This window comes from Bombina bombina, chromosome 7 (assembly GCF_027579735.1).
Source record: "Bombina bombina isolate aBomBom1 chromosome 7, aBomBom1.pri, whole genome shotgun sequence".
NCBI classification, from domain to species: Eukaryota; Metazoa; Chordata; class Amphibia; order Anura; family Bombinatoridae; genus Bombina; species Bombina bombina.
Window position 1 is genome coordinate 388509559 of NC_069505.1, and position 23320 is coordinate 388532878.

Here is a 23320-nt window from a genome sequence, read left to right on the forward strand (position 1 = left end):
CACTCACTAGAGACAATAAAAACGAGTATGATGTAGCACTAATAACAAATTATAATGATGATCATCAAACATTACGTAAAATAATCATGAGACACTGGCATATAGTTAAAAAAGACCCCTTAATAGGAGACCTTTTAGCATACAAACCAAAAATTATTTTTAGAAAAGCCAGAAATTTAAAACAAATTCTTGCACCCAGTGAATTAAAGAAGGATAGTATCACTATGGTAGATCAAGATCTCAGAGGGAACAATCTAAAAGGTTTCTTTCCCTGTCTTTCATGTAGGGCTTGTAGGTATAGTAGCAAAACTAGTTCTATCCACATTACAGGGACAAGTGTAGACTTTAAAATCAAAGACACCATAAGATGTTCACGTAAGGGTATTATCTTTTAAAATGCTCATGTGATTTATTTTATATTGGAGAGACTACTAGACTATTACGTGACAGGATCAGAGAACATCTCTGCAATATCGAAAAAGGGAACTTAGACACTCACTTATACAAGCATTTTAGAGAGATTCATAAAAATAATTTAAAACATTTAACATTTTGGGGAATATGTAAAGTCAGAGGAGACTGGAGAGGGGGTGATTTTGAGGGTAAGCTCCTTAAAAAGGAAGCTGAACTAATTTATAAATTTGACACCCTTTTCCCCCGAGGCCTTAATTCAGAGATAGACCTATCCCCTTTTTTAGGAGTTAAGATATAATAAACAATTTATAAAATTGAAATACTCTTAAATTTAATATGATGAACTGATATGATAGCAGTAATTTTAGATTAATTTTTTAGAAAATTTTATAATTTGAGTATTGTCTATTATTTTTTTAGATGGAATTATTAAGTCTTTTATTGTAACTACTAGTTATGTAAGTCTGTTGAAATAAATCTAAATTATTTCCTATTTCCTGACATAGAAGCCAGTGGCTATAAGTTTAGTGTATAACTAAGTTTTGGAAAATCAATTTATCATATAATCCTGATTAAAGCAATAGTCGATTAAACTCATGAATTTCTAATTATTCTATATAGAATATATAATTTTAAACTGTATTTTTATTATGGAATACCACCTCTGGTTTTACCACCTTAACAAAATATAATTTTAATATATATTTTATGTTGAGTGCAAAATAATTTTTATCCAGCAAAAATATTTATATATTATGTGGAGTCTGCCTTTTTTGAACAAGCGACTGACCCCATGGAATTGAACACAATAAACCACCTTAAGCAAAATCAATTCTGATCAACTTCCACCTTTAATTGGAAAGAGCTACAACCAATGAATACACTTCAGTGAATATTTAAATCCTGTCCCAGGAACAACCAGTATCTTGAAAAAGCCCTACCTAACAGGTGAAACGCGTAGATTGGCTTTGTGTTGTATCCTGCTAAGGACTTTATCTTTAAAATCTAGGTACCTAGTTTTTACATCTTCGCCCGCGCGTGTTCCACGCTAAGTGCAGGTTTGTGGACATCATCTCTCCCCATTGAATTCTGAATCATCTGGCGCACAAGGAATTTGGAGTGACGAGCAGTGTCCGATCATGCTGACCGGGTTCAGCCGACACTAGCAAGAGTGCAAAAACATTGGGAGATATTGCCTACCTGTGTTAACCTCCAATATTGTGAGCCTAAAGATCGTCATTAAGCCACTTCGGAAAAGAAAGTGTGAGTAAGAATAAGATCTGATATTAAGGTGTTCAATATCCATCGTTTTACCACTTCTGAGGGGGTCATATTAATATCAGAATTACACACTTTCCACGCTTACACGATTTGTGAAATTGCAATACTTCTTGATCAGCCAACATAAGAAACTTTGTTACAACACATCAATAATTGGGACAGATTGAATCCTAAGACTGATATTAACATTGTAACCAACATTTGCTGAATCAAAACACAACATATACTAAATATTTTCAAGCATTTTTTTCAAGTGTTTTTAAGGTGGTATTCCAGCTCCTACATTATTTTTAATTAATTATTTTAACTGTTAAGGGAGACATCCCTTTCAGCAATTCTGATATATTGAATGTTATAATATTGCACTTTAGATTTTTTGTGAAGTAAAGTTATTAACTCTAAATTTGTTGTGTCTATGTTAATATTTGACTAAGTGTGGTGGGAAACTTAGCTTTTAGCGCCCTCTCTATTTCTCAAACCTTGTTTCAACAAAGGATAACCAGAGAAAGAAGAAAATTAGATAAAATAATTAAATTTAAAAGTTTTTTTAAACGGTATTATCTTTCTGAATCATGAAAGATAATTTTTAAGTTTCATGTCCCTTTAAAGTCAGCTCTGGTGATATAATGCACTTCTGAAACAGCAGCTGAGCAAATCAGCCCATATGTACTCAGCCACCAATCACCGGCCATGTTTAGCTCTGGAGCTAACTTTGGGCAAGATTACAAGTTGAGTGCCAATTTATTGCATGCAGTAAATGGGGAAATTTGCTTGTTTATGGGCACACGATAAATAACCAACCATTAGCGCTAAGATCAGATCTCTGGTGATCGGATCTGGTTCATTTTCAAAAAGTGCCCCAATATAAAGTTTTTTTATTCAAATAACCAACTGCACAAAGCAGTTTTTAGGGGTTAAAAGTGGTGGGTGTGAGGGGTTATTGGAAAAAACGGCACTTTGCCTTTACATTGTGGTCTAAGGGACTGTGTGTTCTCATTTAATATATATGTATATGCTTATATACATATATTTGTGTTAATATGTGTATATTTACATATATATTTAAATCTGCTGCTCGACTTACCCCTTCACAGACACGGCATGAGAACAAGGCTCCCATTAGAGCCTATGGAAACGCTATCTCGTGAGCGCAATGCTTCCATACAATGTGAATGCAAGGTCACGTTCGCATTGCACCTAACTTGTAATACCAGTGCATATTTTTATCGAAAGCGATATTTTGTGCTCCACAATATAGCACTTTATGTGTTAAACTCCTTTGTGGGGTATATAAACCTAGATCTGTACCAGCAATCATACAATTATTAAATGCTCTAGTATTTAATGATCCTTTTTTTACAACCCTTGTAGTATTCCAACGTGTATTGTACAACTCCTCGGGTTCAGGAGCTTATACATGACAAAGCTTTACAAGAGGAATGCGTGTGTTACGTCAGCAAGACAGGTAATTATTCTTTCTGAACCCACCTTAACATGATGTATGTAAGATTGCATGCCCTATCGTGTGCTAATATATGTGCCCACGTTTATGTGCCAGTCTTTTTTCTAACCAGGTCACAAGCGCCCTAGCCTTCGTGATATTTTCCAGTTATACTGTGGCCTGAGTCCTGGGACTACTGTGCGAGATCTGATTGCACGATATGCACAGCAGCTGCAGAGAGTGGACGAGAGGTTGGGCCATCTAATACGTTTCTAAATAATGATGGGAATTTATTGCCATAGTTTATAAAAAAGGGACATTTAACTCCAAATTAAATCCCAAATTATAACAATATACACTATTTATTTTGGATGCTTTTGCTGTAAAAAAAGAAACTCTGAAAATCGTGCTTGTTCCATTCTCTCCATGGAGTGCCTCCATCATACTTAAAGGAAATTGAACCACCAAATTTTTTTTTTTTTAATTCAGATAGAATATACATAGTAACATAACATAGAGAAGGTTGAATGAAGACAGAAGTCCATCAAGTTCAACCTTTACAGATCCTGCCTGATTAACAATAAAATCTCTAATTGAGCTTAATCCCGTTAAAAAGTTGACCCATTAAACATAAGTAATCATATCCCTGAATTCTGTTTCTAGCCAGAAATGTATCTAAACCATTTTTAAATGTATCTAAAGTATTGGCATTTACTTCCTCCTTAGTTAATGAGTTCCGCTATTTTATTGTTCTTACAGTGAAAAAATGTTTCCTCCAGCTTTAAATTGTGACCTTCTGTCACAAATAATTTCCTTGGAATAAAGAGAGCTTCTGCCATCTCTGTATATGGGCCTTGAATATATTTATTTAAAGTAATCATGTCACCTCTCAAGCGCCTTTTTACTAGAGAAAACAGAACCAGTTTGTCTTGCCTCTCTGTCACGAATAACTTGTGATTTAGCTACCAAGGGGTTAATTCTCTTTAGCCTGTGAGCTAAAAAACATTTGTTTTTCAAGAAGAACTGTGTCCTGTGTTTGTTTGTTTTGTGTGGTAAAACCAGACCCCATTATAAATTGTTTCAGAGTTCCACTTGAATAAATGTTATCATATAGGCATTGGTGCATTCAGGCTGTAAAAGTGTCGGTTTTAGAGACACAGAACAGTGCCTCTTCACAGAAGCTGATAAGGTCAATAAAGGGACATGGGTATAAGTTAGATATGTGTTTAAAACATGTTATGTCATTAGATGAAGGTGTCATATTTGCAGGCCCATTTATCAAAGGGCTTGCGGACCTGATCCGACACTGCGGATCAGGTCCGCAAGACCTCGCTAAATGCGGAGAGCAATACGCTCTCTGCATTTAACATTGCACCAGCAGCTCACAAGAGCTGCTGGTGCAACGCCGCCCCCTGCTGACTCGCGGCCAATCGGCCGCCAGCAGGGAGCTATCAATCAACCCGATCGTATTCGATCGGGTTGATGTCCGGCGATTCCTGTCCGCCTGTTCAGAGCAGGCGGACAGGGTTATGGAGCAGCGGTATTTAGACCGCTGCTTCATAAGTTGTGTTTCTGGCGAGTCTGAAGACTCGCCAGAAACACGGCTCTTCAAGCTCCGTACGGAGCTTGATAAATGGGCCTGTTAGTATCAAATTGATTATCACGATGCAACTAAGAGATTGCCTTTCTGCTTATATGAAAATGGATGCATCTAGCAGAAATTATGTGTTCTATAATTTCAGGCAAAGACTTATAGTCTATTGTCGGTCGTAAAAGGATGAGGGGCTTCTCAGCCCCTGCAAAGAGGGTTGGCCAAGCAACCTGATCTCCTGAAAATTGTATAAAGTTTTTGTGTTTTAACATGTAAAGTTCTCATTCTTACAAGGGAGGCTGTGACAAAACAGAGTAAGGACCCAATTGCTTCATGCCATCTCTATGGCAACAGATTCCAAAGACTAGTACAGTATATGGTTTCCATTTTCTTCTTTTTATTTTAACCTGTTTGTGTGTAATTTTATTTGTAACAACTTTTTATTAATAATGCATTGTGCATAATACTTTTTGGCATAATAAATAATTCATTTATTAAGCTTTGGCCTTTGTCTAATATTTGAACCATGTTACTGAAAGAGACTGGAGTATTAGAACTGTATATTTTAGGTTATTTTCGGCTAAATTGTATTCTGAGAGTTAATGTGTAAGTCTGGGTTTTTCCTTAGGATTTTCCCTTTAATAAATCATAAGTGGTGGCAGCTTAGATATTATAGTTAGTTTAGTGTGGGTGGCATTAAAGGGTAGTTTTGGGCATTTCTTTTACGTCTAGTACAGACTAAAGAGTATTGTTAACCCTTGCGCCCACTGAACTAAGTCATAAGCTTGCCTGACGTGGAAAGATTGTAACATATTAGTGACAGTAGAAGGGGTCTGATAACCCTTTCTGTGCCAAAAAAGTGACTGGCGCAGGGTTGGTTAACCTTGGTAGTCACAAATTAGTCGGCAGCGGTGTAGATAATTTTTTTTTATTAGATTTTAGTGCTCGTGGATTTGCTAGTGTGAAAATCCTGGTACTAAAAAGAAATTGTGACTCTCACAATTTCCAAAGGCTAAATAAAACTCAGTGCATTATAAAGTCACACATTGCAAACAGTCCCCTTCCCTATTCTCTGTTTTTCTTTTCTATTTTATTTTTACTATGGAGGCATATCAGCAGCAGACCAAGTAAATGCTGGCACTGTTATGCCAGGAGTATGATATCCCATCCCGTGGAAAGAACAAAGATGGACTAATACAAGCTCTTTTTGAATATAACAGCCAAGCCACCCCAGCTGAAGCCTCAGGAGAGGTGTCTGCAGCTGTGGGCAGTGATTCATCAGGATCTGGGGATCCATTGGACTGTTATTTGCAAACTGTTCTGAAACATATGGGCTCAGCGGATGCAAGTGTGCGCATGGAGCTGATTGCAAAATTTCATGAAATACAGGCTGCTGTAGCTGAGAGACAGGCGGCTGTGGAAGCAGCTGAGAGACAGGCGGCTGTGGAAGCAGCTGAGAGACAGGCGGCTGTGGAAGCAGCTGAGAGACAGGCGGCTGTGGAAGCAGCTGAGAGACAGGCGGCTGTGGAAGCAGCTGAGAGACAGGCGGCTGTGGAAGCAGCTGAGAGACAGGCGGCTGTGGAAGCAGCTGAGAGACAGGCGGCTGTGGAAGCAGCTGAGAGACAGGCGGCTGTGGAAGCAGCTGAGAGACAGGCGGCTGTGGAAGCAGCTGAGAGACAGGCGGCTGTGGAAGCAGCTGAGAGACAGGCGGCTGTGGAAGCAGCTGAGAGACAGGCGGCTGTGGAAGCAGCTGAGAGACAGGCGGCTGTGGAAGCAGCTGAGAGACAGGCGGCTGTGGAAGCAGCTGAGAGACAGGCGGCTGTGGAAGCAGCTGAGAGACAGGCGGCTGTGGAAGCAGCTGAGAGACAGGCGGCTGTGGAAGCAGCTGAGAGACAGGCGGCTGTGGAAGCAGCTGAGAGACAGGCGGCTGTGGAAGCAGCTGAGAGACAGGCGGCTGTGGAAGCAGCTGAGAGACAGGCGGCTGTGGAAGCAGCTGAGAGACAGGCGGCTGTGGAAGCAGCTGAGAGACAGGCGGCTGTGGAAGCAGCTGAGAGACAGGCGGCTGTGGAAGCAGCTGAGAGACAGGCGGCTGTGGAAGCAGCTGAGAGACAGGCGGCTGTGGAAGCAGCTGAGAGACAGGCGGCTGTGGAAGCAGCTGAGAGACAGGCGGCTGTGGAAGCAGCTGAGAGACAGGCGGCTGTGGAAGCAGCTGAGAGACAGGCGGCTGTGGAAGCAGCTGAGAGACAGGCGGCTGTGGAAGCAGCTGAGAGACAGGCGGCTGTGGAAGCAGCTGAGAGACAGGCGGCTGTGGAAGCAGCTGAGAGACAGGCGGCTGTGGAAGCAGCTGAGAGACAGGCGGCTGTGGAAGCAGCTGAGAGACAGGCGGCTGTGGAAGCAGCTGAGAGACAGGCGGCTGTGGAAGCAGCTGAGAGACAGGCGGCTGTGGAAGCAGCTGAGAGACAGGCGGCTGTGGAAGCAGCTGAGAGACAGGCGGCTGTGGAAGCAGCTGAGAGACAGGCGGCTGTGGAAGCAGCTGAGAGACAGGCGGCTGTGGAAGCAGCTGAGAGACAGGCGGCTGTGGAAGCAGCTGAGAGACAGGCGGCTGTGGAAGCAGCTGAGAGACAGGCGGCTGTGGAAGCAGCTGAGAGACAGGCGGCTGTGGAAGCAGCTGAGAGACAGGCGGCTGTGGAAGCAGCTGAGAGACAGGCGGCTGTGGAAGCAGCTGAGAGACAGGCGGCTGTGGAAGCAGCTGAGAGACAGGCGGCTGTGGAAGCAGCTGAGAGACAGGCGGCTGTGGAAGCAGCTGAGAGACAGGCGGCTGTGGAAGCAGCTGAGAGACAGGCGGCTGTGGAAGCAGCTGAGAGACAGGCGGCTGTGGAAGCAGCTGAGAGACAGGCGGCTGTGGAAGCAGCTGAGAGACAGGCGGCTGTGGAAGCAGCTGAGAGACAGGCGGCTGTGGAAGCAGCTGAGAGACAGGCGGCTGTGGAAGCAGCTGAGAGACAGGCGGCTGTGGAAGCAGCTGAGAGACAGGCGGCTGTGGAAGCAGCTGAGAGACAGGCGGCTGTGGAAGCAGCTGAGAGACAGGCGGCTGTGGAAGCAGCTGAGAGACAGGCGGCTGTGGAAGCAGCTGAGAGACAGGCGGCTGTGGAAGCAGCTGAGAGACAGGCGGCTGTGGAAGCAGCTGAGAGACAGGCGGCTGTGGAAGCAGCTGAGAGACAGGCGGCTGTGGAAGCAGCTGAGAGACAGGCGGCTGTGGAAGCAGCTGAGAGACAGGCGGCTGTGGAAGCAGCTGAGAGACAGGCGGCTGTGGAAGCAGCTGAGAGACAGGCGGCTGTGGAAGCAGCTGAGAGACAGGCGGCTGTGGAAGCAGCTGAGAGACAGGCGGCTGTGGAAGCAGCTGAGAGACAGGCGGCTGTGGAAGCAGCTGAGAGACAGGCGGCTGTGGAAGCAGCGGAGAGACAGGCGGCTGTGGAAGCAGCTGAGAGACAGGCGGCTGTGGAAGCAGCTGAGAGACAGGCGGCTGTGGAAGCAGCTGAGAGACAGGCGGCTGTGGAAGCAGCTGAGAGACAGGCGGCTGTGGAAGCAGCTGAGAGACAGGCGGCGAGTATCAGCTACAGCTTGTACGGTTGGAGAGAGGGATGGTCTCACCTGTTGTTAGTGAACCTAGAGACCCACCTGTTCCCAGTGTGCGTGCAGAGAATTTTCCCACTTTGGAGAAAGATGTGGATGTATTCCAGCGTAGCTTTGAGAAAGTTTGCAGACAGTTCCTGCTGCCAAGGGAGCAGTGGGCTAAGTATCTTACCCCTGGTCTGAAAGGTCCTGCACTGGAGGCTTTTGCTGAACTACCACCAGAGTTTGATCAGGACTATGATGCCATTAAAGCTGCACTGCAGAGGAGGTATAATCTTACTCCTGAGATGTACAGAAAGAAATTCCGTTCTCTGCAGAAAGGTACGTCAGAGAGCTATACTACAGCTGTTGGAAACCTGATGGCAGCCTTTAAACAGTGGATCAGAGGGCTAAAGATTGCCACTATAGAAGAGCTGGAAGATCTGATGGTGAAGAAGCAATTTATGCAGCTGTGCCAAGCAGAAGTCCAAGAATGGGTTCTGGATCATAAACCCCAAACCGCATTGGAAGCGGGTGAGCTTGCCGATTTTTACACAGCCAACAGGTCACCAGGGAATGGGAGAAAATCCTTTGTTAAGGGGGGATCCACCTGGAAAGGAGCTGCTGCACGACCCCCCTTCACAAAACCTGCTGTGCCTTTTTTAATGTGTCTGTTCCCTCTGGGTGCTTGAGTTCCACTTGAATAAATGTTATCATATAGGCGTTGGTGCATTCATGCCGTAAAAGTGTCGGTTTTAGAGACACAGAACAGTGCCTCTTCACAGAAACTGATACGGTCAATAAAGGGACATGGGTATAAGGTAGATATGTGTTGAAAACATGTTATGACATTAGATGAAGGTAAATATGACAACCCTGTCATATTTGGTATCAAATTGATTATCACAATGCAACTAAGAGATTGCCTTTCTGCTTATATGAAAATGGATGCATCTAGCAGAAATTATGTGTTCTACAATTTCAGGTTTCTTTTTTTTTTTTTTTTTTTTTTTTTTTTTTTTTTAAATAATTTTTATTAATTTTTCAATCATAAGTAGACAAGTACAAATGGCATATTTCAAAGGCATAGTACAGTACAGCTAATACAATTCAATAACATTGGTTGTTCCTTTGGGAGTGAAGCTTCCCTTTCTGGTTTTGCAATCGTGTCTATTTTCAACAGTTCTTAAAACCAATTCCTGGTTAGGGAATCCAAATGAGACCCCATCTTAGGAGGAGTACAATGAGTTCTTATAGAATGAAGGAATTGGTTTAACATCATACTCATAACTGGAATGAGCAATTTAACAAACTTAACAACAACAACTGGAAATATATATGCTATATTGTGATATTCTGGAGCCTATATTCATTTGCTGTATTGCGAGTTCAACATCATTTTGCTTGCACTGAATAGTTGGCTTGCTTTTAAGATAGACAAACCACTTACTTAACAATATTTTCTCCTTGTTTATTCATCAAGGTGGTTTTTCTAGTGTTTTTAAGAGTGTCTCCCAATAAAATTTAACATCTAAAAATTTATTTAATTGGTTTCGTTTGTAATACCCATATTGTTCCAAGGGAATGGTATCTGAAACTTTCGATAACCGTTGTTGGAATTTTTGCTGACTTCCAATGTTGCGCAATCAATGATTTAGCTCTGTTTATGCACATCCTTATCAGTATTGTGTGTATTTTGCATTGAATTTCTGGGTTTTGGTTTAATAATACCAATTCGGGAGAAAGTGTGAAGTCCCCTCCCATTGTCATTTGTAATACCCTCTCTACCGATCTCCAAAAAGGTGAGATTTTGGGGCACTTCCACCATATGTGGGCCATAGTACCCACTTCTCCACATCCTCTCCAGCATATCGCCGCAGAGGATGGGTATATCTTATGCAATCTGTGTGGGGGTTAAATACCAGCGCATGAGAACCTTGAAGTTCATTTCAATGATTCTTGTGGAGGTAGAGGACTTACGTGTATTGTTATAAATTATCTTCCAATCCTTCTCCTCTAAATGAATGTTTAAATCTCGTTGCCAGTGTGTCGTTTATAGTGGAAGAGTAGGCTGTTTTGCATTTTCAAGAGCGTTTTTTGGCCAACGACAAAGTTCCTTTAAAGGGTATCGCCGACAGGCATAATTGTTCAAAAGGGGTGGGGGGCCTCACTAAATCTTCTCTAAAGTGATTGCTGTGGATGAAATGGTTTAGCTGGGAAGTAAAGGTCCCTTTCAGTATAGTGGACAAACTATCTCTTGGCTTAAGTGTGTACGTTTATCTAGAAGTGTGATGATAGGTACCAAGTCAGGGAGTTCCCATGTAACCTTGGTTTTTCGCAAGGGTTCATAACCATCTGTAAGTTCCATATTTGGGTATATTGGGGTGAGTGGTGATTGCGGTGAAGACAACTTCGGGTATTTCTGGACTAAGTGGTCCCATGTTTCAAAAATATGTCTATAAAGGGGTGATGTGGAGCATAGAGGGGGTCTTAGATTCCTGGGGATCCAACATATTGAACCTGGTTTAGGTGCTCTTAATATTTGGGAATCCATGGACACCCAGGCTTTGGCTCCACTCTTACTGTGCCAATCTAAAATGTGTTGAAGTGTTACTGAGTGATAGTATGTTTCTAACTGTACGACTCCCAGCCCTCCCCCCCTCAAGGGGCGAAATAATGTGGCTGCATTTATACATGGTTTTTGTCTTCCCCCAAATGAATGAATTGATGCTTCTCTGAAGCTGCTGGAGGTAGAGTTTAGGAAGCGATATTGGTATCATTTGGAATATGTACAGTATCTTTGGGAGGATCGACATTTTTATAGCCTGGATTCTACCCCACCACGATAGTGGTTTGTCGCGCCAGGTTTGCAGGGTATGGTGTGTATAGGATTGTAAAGTTTTATAATTAGCATCAAATAATTGTGACGTCTTAGGTGTTAGCAGGACTCCCAAATATTTTAATTGTGAGTTTTTTACTTTATAGGGCATAGATCCTTAATAGATTGGAATTCCCTTTGTGGGAGGGAGATGTTTAGGATCTCTGATACATTTGGTCGATTGTCCAATTTCTTGATCAATGAGCAGAAATCAAACTCCTTCATAAGAGCTGGAAGGGAACGGGTGGGGGATGTTAATGTAAGTAAGACATCATCTGCGAACATTGATATCTTATAATGGTTAGGGCCTATATTTATCCCTGAGATATTTGAGTTAGCTCGGATGTGTGATGCTAGAGCCTCCATGGTGAGTACAAATAGGATTGGGGAGAGTGGGCATCCTTGTCTCGTTCCGTTTGCTATTTTAAAGCTATTAGATAACACACCATTAACTTTTACTCTCGCTGAGGGACATGAATAGAGCTGAAAAATTCTATTTATCATGTTGCTTCTAAAACCAAAGTGTTGTAAAGTACATCTGAGGAAAGGCCAGGTCACCCTATCAAAGGCCTTTTCCGCATCAGTAGAGACCACGAACATAGGGATGTTGTGTAAGTTAGCGTAATCTATTATGTGTAAGGTTCTGATTGTGTTGTCCCTGGTCTCCCTGAGCGGAACAAAGTCTGCTTGGTCTAAGTGGATTATACTTGGCAAAACAGAGTTAATTCTTTTTGCTAAAATGTTTGCGTATATTTTGATATCTCCATTTAATAGAGAAATTGGACGATAGCTACTAGGATCTGTCGTGGGTTTACCCTCTTTATGAAGTACTGTAATATGAGCCTCTAGAAGATGTGGGGATAAGTGACCCTCCTCGTCCAGGGAGTTAAATAAATTAGTTAAATGGGGCACTAGTATTTGTTGGAATTGTTTATATGTGTTTGTTAAGCCGCCTGGGCTTTTGTGGGTAGGGAGATTTTTAATAGCCATAATAACTTCCTGTTCTGTGATTGGCTCCTCCATAGTCTTAGCCTGTGGTTCCGTTATGGTTGGTAAATGAGCTTCCCTTGGGTATCCGTCTATAGGTGTGTAAATTTGTGTGATGTCTTCTGAGGGAATATTGTACAGGGATCGGTAATAGTTACTGATTACATCAGCTATCTCTTTGCATTCATAACTTTCTTTATTTTCGTGTCAAGCATTTTGTGTATGTAGTTAGCAAGTTGTTTTTTTTTCAGTAAAATATAGTTTCCTTAAATAATAAGCCTTCCTATGCACTTAACCAGCAAGATGGCTGTTTAAGTTAGTTCTGGCTTTGGTAAGAGTGGTGAGGGTATCTATTGAATCTGGTGTGAGCATGTGGGCACATTCAGCCTCCCTAAGTTGACGCGTCAATTGTTTGCATTCTAAGTTGTATGTTTTTGTAAGGATGGCTTTTTGCTTGATGAGTTCCCCTCTTACCACCGCTTTGTGTGCCTCTCAGACCATTTCTGGGGAAGACTGGGGGTTTTGTTGAATTGAAAATACTCTGACAATGTTTTGGTTACTTTATCTAAAATTTGGGGTTGTAGCAAGAGGGTATCGTCAAGTCTCCAGCAGAAGTCTGTTATCAGCCTATCTGGCCAATCAAAGAACATAGATACGGATGAATGATCCGACCATGATGTTGGTGTGATATCTGTGTCTCTAGTCAATGTCATCCCTAGCTGATCTATACAGATATAATCCAGCCTAGAGTATGTTTTATTGGGGCTAGAGAAGAAGGAATAAGATTTTTGTGTCGGATGTTGGATTCTCCATACATCTAGTAATGAGACAGTTCTAAGGCAATGCGTTACTGTTTTAAGAGTGCTCTGAGATTGTGAGCTTTTGGTCAATGAGCAGTCGAGTTTGGGGTTGAGTGAAATATTGAAGTCTCCTGCCAGAATTGTGGTTCCCCTAGCTACCTCCAACAGCTTCCCTGTAATTTTTTTAAAGAATTTCGCTTGGCCCGTATTGGGTGCGTACACATTTGCTAGAGTTATCGGTCTGTTGAAGAGGTCTCCCACTAATATTAAATATCTACCTTCTGGGTCTGTGTGCGTGGTGATATTATGAATATGAATAGACTTGTGCAATAGTATCCCTACGCCATTTCTTTTTTTATGTGTGTGGGAACAAAAATGACTCGTCGGGTAGTGTTTTGATGCAAATTTGGGTTCCTCTTTATGTCTGAAGTGGGTTTCCTGAATAAACACAATCTAATTTTTATGTTTAGCGAACCAATTGAGTGCTATCGATCTTTTTGTTGGAGAGTTAAGACCTTTAGTGTTCTGTGTCATTATGCTAAGTTTTCTTGCATTCATTTGGGAGTATAGTAGAGCTGTCTGCCGTCTAATCAATTTATGGGTGTATAGTGCCTGGATTGGTGCATTGTGCAAAACAATTCGTCTAAACTCACCCTCTGTGGGACATTTCTGAGCTTTAAATTATTTCCAACCATATTTCCAGTGTTAACAACTAAAACAACAATTAACCTTATAACATTAAAGGAAAACATAACCATTGCATATATACATATACAATATAAGAGAACTAAGGGGATACTACCCCGTTCATAATTGTATATGAACATGAGAGTATCTGCTACTTCCTTTTTAACTTCTAGTATGGTGCATCTTAAATCTTAGACAGTCCTGCTTTCCAAGTATAAAAAGTATGACCATTGGATTGAGTATACTCACACGTCTAGGCGTTTCTGTGATCAACCTGGTTATATTCCGGTACAGGCGGACATTGCTTATAAACTATATTCTATAGGAGGGAAAAAGGATAGTGCAATACAAGCTTATTCAGTCGTTGGTATACACAGAGTCTCAAGTGGTGTTGGAGTACGAATCTGCAAAATTAGAGAACTGTTGTGGTCTTTTCCTGTTTATTTTGTTCCAAGTGCTTCTTTGCGGTTTGGGGTCATTTGTAGAGCTTGTTGCTTTCGAAGGTGGTGTTCTATCTAGAAGTGGCAAGGTGGGTTGAGGAATGTTGAGTTGCTTGCAGAAGCCTTCTAGATCGTCTGGTGTTCTGTAGATTTCTAGCCTTGCAAGACCTTTATGCTAAACGGGAACCCCCATCTGTACGGGATTTTTAATTCTTGCAAGTGCAGTGTTAAGTATCTTGCCTCTCTCCTTCTATTTAGAGTGATAGAGCTCAAATCAGCATAGATCTGGATGTTTTCTCCTTCAAATGTAATTTGGCCCAATTTCTTAGAGGTTTCCATTATTTTTTCTTTGTCCGTGAAAAGTTGCATCTTCAGTACAATATCTCTGGGAGGCTTTCCCTCTTGCGGTTTTGGCCTCAGGGCTCTATGGGCCCTTTCTATGGGCATATTTGGTGGCTCTGTGCTCTTCAACAGGAATTGAAATAAACTCTGTAAATACTGTGGTATTTGGGATGTGTTTATATTTTCAGATACTCCCCTTATCCTGAGATTATTGCGTTGTCCTCGGTTATCCAGATCTTCCAATTGAAGCTGTATTAATGAATCTTGGACTTCCAGGGTTCTATTACGCAGATCAGTATCATTGTGTATTTGGTCTATATCATCTTCAATGTGTGTAACAACGTGAAGAAGGGAGTAGAAACCTAAAATACAGGTTACTAAAAGTCTAGGCAAAAAAGAGCACAACTGTATGCAATAAAAGAGGAGACAAAAGGCGAATTCTTGAAATACAAATTAGTTTAATAAAACTTTGCTATATGAATTCATACATACAAACATACAAGTCACATACATACAGGGGATATCAAGGATGCATAAAAAGACAGATGGGCCGTGAAGGAGACTGGTGCACCAGTATACAAAAATAGGCAAATGTTCATCACATTAATGCATGTATAGATTGCATATATTTGTAATCCAAAAGTGTAGTGCGTGTCCCCAGAGATACACGGACCAGGTGAATACAGTCTTAACCCCTTCGTGTCTAAATGCAAGTAATAGCGTGAGGTCGTCTTTTTCAGAGCAACCGCGTGAAAAAGACAGGTATTCAAATGAACTGTTATTTATCTGCACTATATATATGCCTGTGAAAAAGACGCGGCGAGGCTAAGCTCCCCTCGACTCCAGACGACCTCACGCTATTACTTGCATTTAGACACGAAGGGGTTAAGACTGTATTCACCTGGTCCGTGTATCTCTGGGGACACGCACTACACTTTTGGATTACAAATATATGCAATCTATACATGCATTAATGTGATGAACATTTGCCTATTTTTGTATACTGGTGCACCAGTCTCCTTCACGGCCCATCTGTTATTTTCTCTTGTTAAGTGTATCCAGTCCACGGATCATCCATTACTTATGGGATATTAACTCCTCCCCAACAGGAAGTGCAAGAGGATTCACCCAGCAGAGCTGCTATATAGCTCCTCCCCTAACTGCCATTACCAGTCATTCTCTTGCACCCAACGAATAGATAGGATGTGTGAGAGGACTGTGGTGATTATACTTAGTTTCATACCTTCAATCAAAAGTTTGTTATTTTATAATAGCACCGGAGTGTGTTATTCCTTCTCTGGTAGAATTTGAAGAAGAATCTACCTGAGTTTTTCTATGATTTTAGCCGGAGTAGTTAAGATCATATTGCTGTTTCTCGGCCATCTGAGGAGAGGTAAACTTCAGATCAGGGGACAGCGGGCAGATTAATCTGCAAAGAGGTATGTAGCAGCTTATTATTTTCTGACAATGGAATTGATGAGAAAATTCTGCCATACCGATATAATGTAAACTCAGCCTTAAATGCAGTAGCAGCAACTGGTATCAGGCTGTCATGTATGTATATTTTACACTTCAGTATTCTGGGGAATGGCACTTCACTGGAATTATACTGTATGCATAAAACTTTAGCCTAATTTGCAGGGACTAGCAACAGGCTTTTTAATAACACTCAATTTATTAATGTTAAACGTTTTTTGCTGGCATGTAAAATCGTTTAATTTTCTGAGGTACTGGGTGAAAAAATGTTTTGGGCACTATTTTTTTTCCACTTGGCAGTCGTTTTATTTAATTTATGACAGTTTACTGATCTCTCTCAGTGTTATGTGTGAGGGGGAGGGGCCTTTTTTGGTGCTTTTGCTAATTCAGTCAGAAGTTTATTGTCTTCCCTGCATGATCCGGTTCATCTCTACAGAACTCAGGGGTCTTCAAAACTTGTTTTGAGGGAGGTAATCACTCACAGCAGAGCTGTGAGATTGTAGTTGACTGTGATAAAAAAAAACGTTTATTTCTGTATTTTTTTTTTTTCTGCTATCAGGGTTAGTTATCCTTTGCTAAAATTGTGTTTTTTACAAAGATTTGATGCTATAACTTTTCAGTTTATTAATTTTCAACTGTCATAACTTTTTCTGTGCTTCTTATAGGCACAGTACGTTTTCATATTATAGTAAATTACTTGAAAAGTATTTCCAAGTTGCTAGTTTATTTGCTAGTGTGTTAAACATGTCTGATTCAGAGGAAGATATCTGTGCTATATGTGCTAAAGCCAAAGTGGAGCCCAATAGAAATTTATGTACTAACTGTATTGATGCTACTTTAAATAAAAGTCAATCTGTACAAATTGAACATATTTCACCAAACAACGAGGGGAGAGTTATGCCGACTAACTCGCCTCACGTGTCAGTACCTGCATCTCCCGCTCGGGAGGTGCGTGATATTGTAGCGCCGAGTACATCTGGGCGGCCATTACAAATCACATTACAGGATATGGCTACTGTTATGACTGAAGTTTTGGCTAAATTACCAGAACTAAGAGGTAAGCGTGATCACTCTGGGGTGAGAACAGAGTGCGCTGATAATATTAGGGCCATGTCAGACACTGCGTCACAATTTGCAGAACATGAGGACGGAGAGCTTCATTCTGCGGGTGACGGTTCTGATCCAAACAAACTGGATTCAGATATTTCAAATTTTAAATTTAAGCTGGAAAACCTCCGTGTATTACTAGGGGAGGTGTTAGCGGCTCTGAATGATTGTAACACAGTTGCAATACCAGAGAAAATGTGTAGGTTGGATAAATATTTTGCGGTACCGGCGAGTACTGACGTTTTTCCTATACCTAAGAGACTTACTGAAATTGTTACTAAGGAGTGGGATAGACCCGGTGTGCCGTTCTCACCCCCTCCGATATTTAGACAGATGTTTCCAATAGACGCCACCACACGGGACTTATGGCAAACGGTCCCTAAGGTGGAGGGAGCAGTTTCTACTTTAGCTAAGCGTACCACTATCCCGGTGGAGGATAGCTGTGCCTTTTCAGATCCAATGGATAAAAAGTTAGAGGGTTACCTTAAGAAAATGTTTGTTCAACAAGGTTTTATATTGCAACCTCTTGCATGCATTGCGCCTGTCACGGCTGCAGCAGCATTTTGGTTTGAGTCTCTGGAAGAGACACTTGAATCAGCTCCATTAGATGAGATTACACACAAGCTTAAAGCCCTTAAGTTAGCCAACTCATTTATTTCAGATGCCGTAGTACATTTAACTAAACTTACGGCTAAGAATTCCGGATTCGCCATTCAGGCACGCAGAGCACTGTGGCTAAAATCCTGGTCAGCTGACGTTACTTCTAAATCTAAATTGCTTAATATACCTTTCAAAGGGCAGACCTTATTCGGGCCCGGGTTGAAAGAAATTATCGCTGACATTACAGGAGGTAAAGGCCATGCCCTGCCTCAAGACAGAGCCAAACCTAAGGCTAGACAGTCTAATTTTCGTTCCTTTCGTAATTTCTAAGCAGGAGCAGCATCAACTTCCTCTGCACCAAAACAGGAAGGAGCTGTTGCTCACTACAGACAAGGCTGGAGACCTAACCAGTCCTGGAACAAGGGCAAGCAGGCCAGGAAACCTGCTGCTGCCCCTAAGACAGCATGAATCGAGGGCCCCCGATCCGGGAACGGATCTAGTGGGGGGCAGACTTTCTCTCTTCGCCCAGGCTTGGGCAAGAGATGTCCAGGATCCCTGGGCGTTAGAGATCATATCTCAGGGATACCTTCTAGACTTCAAATTCTCTCCCCCAAGAGGGAGATTTCATCTGTCAAGGTTGTCAACAAACCAAATAAAGAAAGAGGCGTTTCTACGCTGCGTACAAGATCTTTTATTAATGGGAGTGATCCATCCGGTTCCGCGGTCGGAACAAGGACAAGGGTTTTACTCAAATCTGTTTGTGGTTCCCAAAAAAGAGGGAACTTTCAGGCCAATCTTGGATTTAAAGATCCTAAACAAATTCCTAAGAGTTCCATCGTTCAAAATGGAAACTATTCGGACAATTTTACCCATGATCCAAAAGGGTCAGTACATGACCACAGTGGATTTAAAGGATGCTTACCTTCACATACCGATTCACAAAGATCATTACCGGTATCTAAGGTTTGCCTTTCTAGACAGGCATTACCAGTTTGTAGCTCTTCCATTCGGATTGGCTACGGCTCCGAGAATCTTCACAAAGGTTCTGGGTGCTCTTCTGGCGGTACTAAGACCGCGAGGAATTGCGGTAGCTCCGTACCTAGACGACATTCTGATACAAGCTTCAAGCTTTCAAACTGCCAAGTCTCATACAGAGTTAGTACTGGCATTTCTAAGGTCGCATGGATGGAAGGTGAACGAAAAGAAGAGTTCTCTCTTTCCACTCACAAGAGTTCCCTTCTTGGGGACTCTTATAGATTCTGTAGAAATGAAGATTTACCTGACAGAAGACAGGTTAACAAAGCTTCAAAATGCATGCCGTGTCCTTCATTCCATTCAACACCCGTCAGTAGCTCAATGCATGGAGGTGATCGGCTTAATGGTAGCAGCAATGGACATAGTACCCTTTGCACGTCTACATCTCAGACCGCTGCAATTGTGCATGCTAAGTCAGTGGAATGGGGATTACTCAGACTTGTCCCCTACTCTGAATCTGGATCAAGAGACCAGAAATTCTCTTCTATGGTGGCTTTCTCGGCCACATCTGTCCAGGGGGATGCCATTCAGCAGGCCGGACTGGACAATTGTAACAGACGCCAGCCTACTAGGTTGGGGCGCTGTCTGGAATTCTCTGAAGGCTCAGGGACAATGGAATCAGGAGGAGAGTCTCCTACCAATAAACATTCTGGAATTGAGAGCAGTTCTCAATGCCCTTCTGGCTTGGACCCAGTTAACAACTCGGGGGTTCATCAGGTTTCAGTCGGACAACATCACGACTGTAGCTTACATCAACCATCAGGGAGGGACAAGAAGCTCCCTAGCAATGATGGAAGTATCAAAGATAATTCGCTGGGCAGAGTCTCACTCTTGCCACCTGTCAGCAATCCACATCCCGGAGAACTGGGAGGCGGATTTCTTAAGTCGTCAGACTTTTCATCCGGGGGAGTGGGAACTTCATCCGGAGGTCTTTGCCCAAATACTTCGACGTTGGGGAAACCAGAGATAGATCTCATGGCGTCTCGACAGAACGCCAAGCTTCCTCGTTACGGGTCCAGATCCAGGGATCCGGGAGCGGTTCTGATAGATGCTTTGACAGCACCTTGGACCTTCGGGATGGCTTATGTGTTTCCACCCTTCCCGATGCTTCCTCGATTGATTGCCAGAATCAAACAGGAGAGAGCATCAGTGATTCTAATAGCGCCTGCATGGCCACGCAGGACTTGGTATGCAGATCTAGTGGACATGTCATCCTGTCCACCTTGGTCGCTACCTCTGAAACAGGACCTTCTGATCCAGGGTCCCTTCAAACATCAAAATCTAATTTCTCTGAAGCTGACTGCTTGGAAATTGAACGCTTGATTTTATCAAAACGTGGTTTTTCTGAGTCAGTTATTGATACCTTAATACAGGCTAGGAAGCCTGTTACCAGAAAGATTTACCATAAGATATGGCGCAAATACTTATATTGGTGCGAATCCAAGAGTTACTCATGGAGTAAGGTTAGGATTCCGAGGATATTGTCTTTTCTACAAGAAGGTTTAGAAAAGGGTTTATCCGCTAGTTCCTTAAAGGGACAGATTTCAGCTCTGTCCATTCTTTTACACAAACGTCTGTCAGAAGTTCCGGACGTTCAAGCTTTTTGTCAGGCTTTAGCTAGGATCAAGCCTGTGTTTAAAACTGTTGCTCCACCATGGAGTTTGAACTTAGTTCTTAATGTTTTACAGGGGGTTCCGTTTGAACCCCTTCATTCCATTGATATCAAGTTGTTATCTTGGAAAGTTCTGTTTTTAATGGCGATTTCCTCGGCTCGAAGAGTCTCTGAGTTATCTGCCTTACATTGTGATTCTCCTTATCTGATTTTTCATTCAGACAAGGTAGTTCTGCGTACTAAACCTGGGTTCCTACCTAAGGTGGTCACTAACAGGAATATCAATCAAGAGATTGTGGTTCCATCTTTGTGTCCTAATCCTTCTTCGAAAAAGGAACGTCTGCTACACAATCTAGATGTAGTCCGTGCCCTGAAATTTTATCTACAGGCAACTAAGGATTTTCGACAAACGTCTTCCCTGTTTGTCGTTTATTCTGGTCAGAGGAGAGGTCAAAAAGCTTCGGCTACCTCTCTCTCCTTTTGGCTTCGTAGCATAATACGGTTAGCCTATGAGACTGCTGGACAGCAGCCTCCTGAAAGAATTACAGCACATTCTACTAGAGCTGTGGCTTCCACTTGGGCCTTTAAGAATGAGGCTTCTGTTGAACAGATTTGCAAGGCTGCAACTTGGTCTTCTCTTCATACTTTTTCCAAATTTTACAAATTTGACACTTTTGCTTCTTCGGAGGCTGTTTTTGGGAGAAAGGTTCTTCAGGCAGTGGTTCCTTCCGTATAAAGAGCCTGCCTGTCCCTCCCGTCATCCGTGTACTTTAGCTTTGGTATTGGTAACCCATAAGTAATGGATGATCCGTGGACTGGATACACTTAACAAGAGAAAACATAATTTATGCTTACCTGATAAATTTATTTCTCTTGTAGTGTATCCAGTCCACGGCCCGCCCTGTCACTTTAAGGCAGGTAATTTTTCCATTAAACTACAGTCACCACTGTACCCTATGGTTTTCCTTTCTCTGCATGTTTTCGGTCGAATGACTGGTAATGGCAGTTAGGGGAGGAGCTATATAGCAGCTCTGCTGGGTGAATCCTCTTGCACTTCCTGTTGGGGAGGAGTTAATATCCCATAAGTAATGGATGATCCGTGGACTGGATACACTACAAGAGAAATAAATTTATCAGGTAAGCATAAATTATGTTTTTATGCATCCTTGATATCCCCTGTATGTATGTGACTTGTATGTTTGGATGTATGAATTCATATAGCGTAGTTTTATTAAACTAATTTGTATTTCAAGAATTCGCCTTTTGTCTCCTCTTTTATTGCATACAGTTGTGCTCTTTTTTGCCTAGACTTTTAGTAACCTGTATTTTAGGTTTCTACTCCCTTCTTCACGTTGTTACACATTTACCATTCTAGGATGCACCTGTATATTTTGATTGATTAATTAAGAGTGCTACTTACCCTATTCATCTTCAATGTGTACTGCTCTCTCCCCTAATTCAGAGAGATCTTTTTTAACTTCTTTGAGACCATCCTTTATCATTTTACCCACTTGGGAGATAAGAGAAGCAAAGTCTGCTTTTGTGGGGAGATTATCAATGTCCGCCCTCGTGAGAGGTTCCCCTGTTGTTGTGCCCTGTAACTATCGGCATTTCTTCTGAGTCTTGGGATGCAGGAAATTCTGGTTCAGGATCTTCAAGCACCTTGAAAAAGTTGTTGAGCTTAGTTGTTGTTGCTGTGTGGCCTTTCATAATTTTATCTTGCTTGGACAACCTTTTTAAAGCCATTGCAGTGTGATGCGTAAAGAAACTATTTCCCTCTCTGTAGAGTGTATATATTTAAATGAGGTTAAATTAGGTTATGAGTTCGTGCAGCGAGCCAGTTATTTAGACTTTTACTTCTAGTCTCACTTCTTTTTCTTATTGCAGCGCTGCACTGTTGCTTTAAGTAGAAGTCCCCGTGAACTTGCAGTGTAGGGAGGTGATACCTCATATGTTACCTACAATACTCAGGTTTAACAATGCTAATACGGTATGTATTTTAGGCTTATCTTTTCATAGCATTGCAGGATCGTTTAGCTTAGTTGCTTATCCCCCTTAACTTTTCTTTACATTGTGTAAAAGGTGGCGTTTTGAGAGTTCTGCTAGAGTTATGGGTCATCTAACCTTTTATAATGCACACTTGTAGCTTTATTTTATCTCGCTTGATCCGACCATCATTTTGCTTACCGGGCTGTATATTGTGCGCCACGCAGTTGGGCTTAGTCGGGAGTCACGTCCACGCACCTCTCTTCATGTCATTTTACTTTCCGTGCGCGCAGCGTGTTCAGGACCGGGTCCGTGGTGTCTCTGGGTGTTCCGGTGCTCGATTCTCCTGTATGTGGCCCTTTTGCGCCTGCTATGGGGTAGATGTTTGATCAGGAAGAGTCTGCTGGTCCGGAGCTTCAGCTTTTAGCAGCCATATTAGACGATGGCTGGCTCCGCCCCTTCAGGTTTCTATTTTATTCTTTTTATTTTAACCTGTTTGTGTGTAATTTTATTTGTGACAACCTTTTGTTAATAATGCATTGTGCATAATAATTTTTGGCATAATAATTTATTAAGCTTTGGCCTTTGTCTAATATTTGAACCACGTTACTGAAAGAGACTGGAGTATTAGAACTGTATATTTTAGGTTATTTTCGGCTAAATTGTATTCTGAGAGTTAATGTGTAAGTCTGGGTTTTTCCTTAGGATTTTCCCTTTAATAAATCATAAGTGGTGGCAGCTTAGATATTATAGTTAGTTTAGTGTGGGTGGCATTAAAGGGTAGTTTTGGGCATTTCTTTTACGTCTAGTACAGACTAAAGAGTATTGTTAACCCTTGCGCCCACTGAACTAAGTCATAAGCTTGCCTGACGTGGCAAGATTGTAACATATTAGTGACAGTAGAAGGGGTCTGATAACCCTTTCTGTGCCAAACAAGTGACTGTCGCAGGGTTGGTTAACCTTGGTCGTCACACTCTCCTTATAGTTAAAGTTCTCTATTCCCCTTATTAGTTTTGTGGCCCTTCTCTGAACTT

The 23320-nt window shown here is 42.1% G+C and overlaps 1 protein-coding gene across 2 annotated transcripts in view; it reads left to right on the forward strand.

Moving 5' to 3' along the window:
- The window catches only part of NPRL2 (NPR2 like, GATOR1 complex subunit), a 52853-nt gene that overhangs the window by 24765 nt on the left and 4768 nt on the right, over nt 1-23320 (forward strand). For both annotated transcript variants that reach the window (XM_053721116.1, XM_053721115.1), the window contains 2 exons: nt 3067-3160; nt 3270-3387. In XM_053721116.1, coding sequence (XP_053577091.1) covers nt 3067-3160; nt 3270-3387 — 212 coding nt within the window. The remainder of the gene's footprint in view (nt 1-3066; nt 3161-3269; nt 3388-23320) is intronic.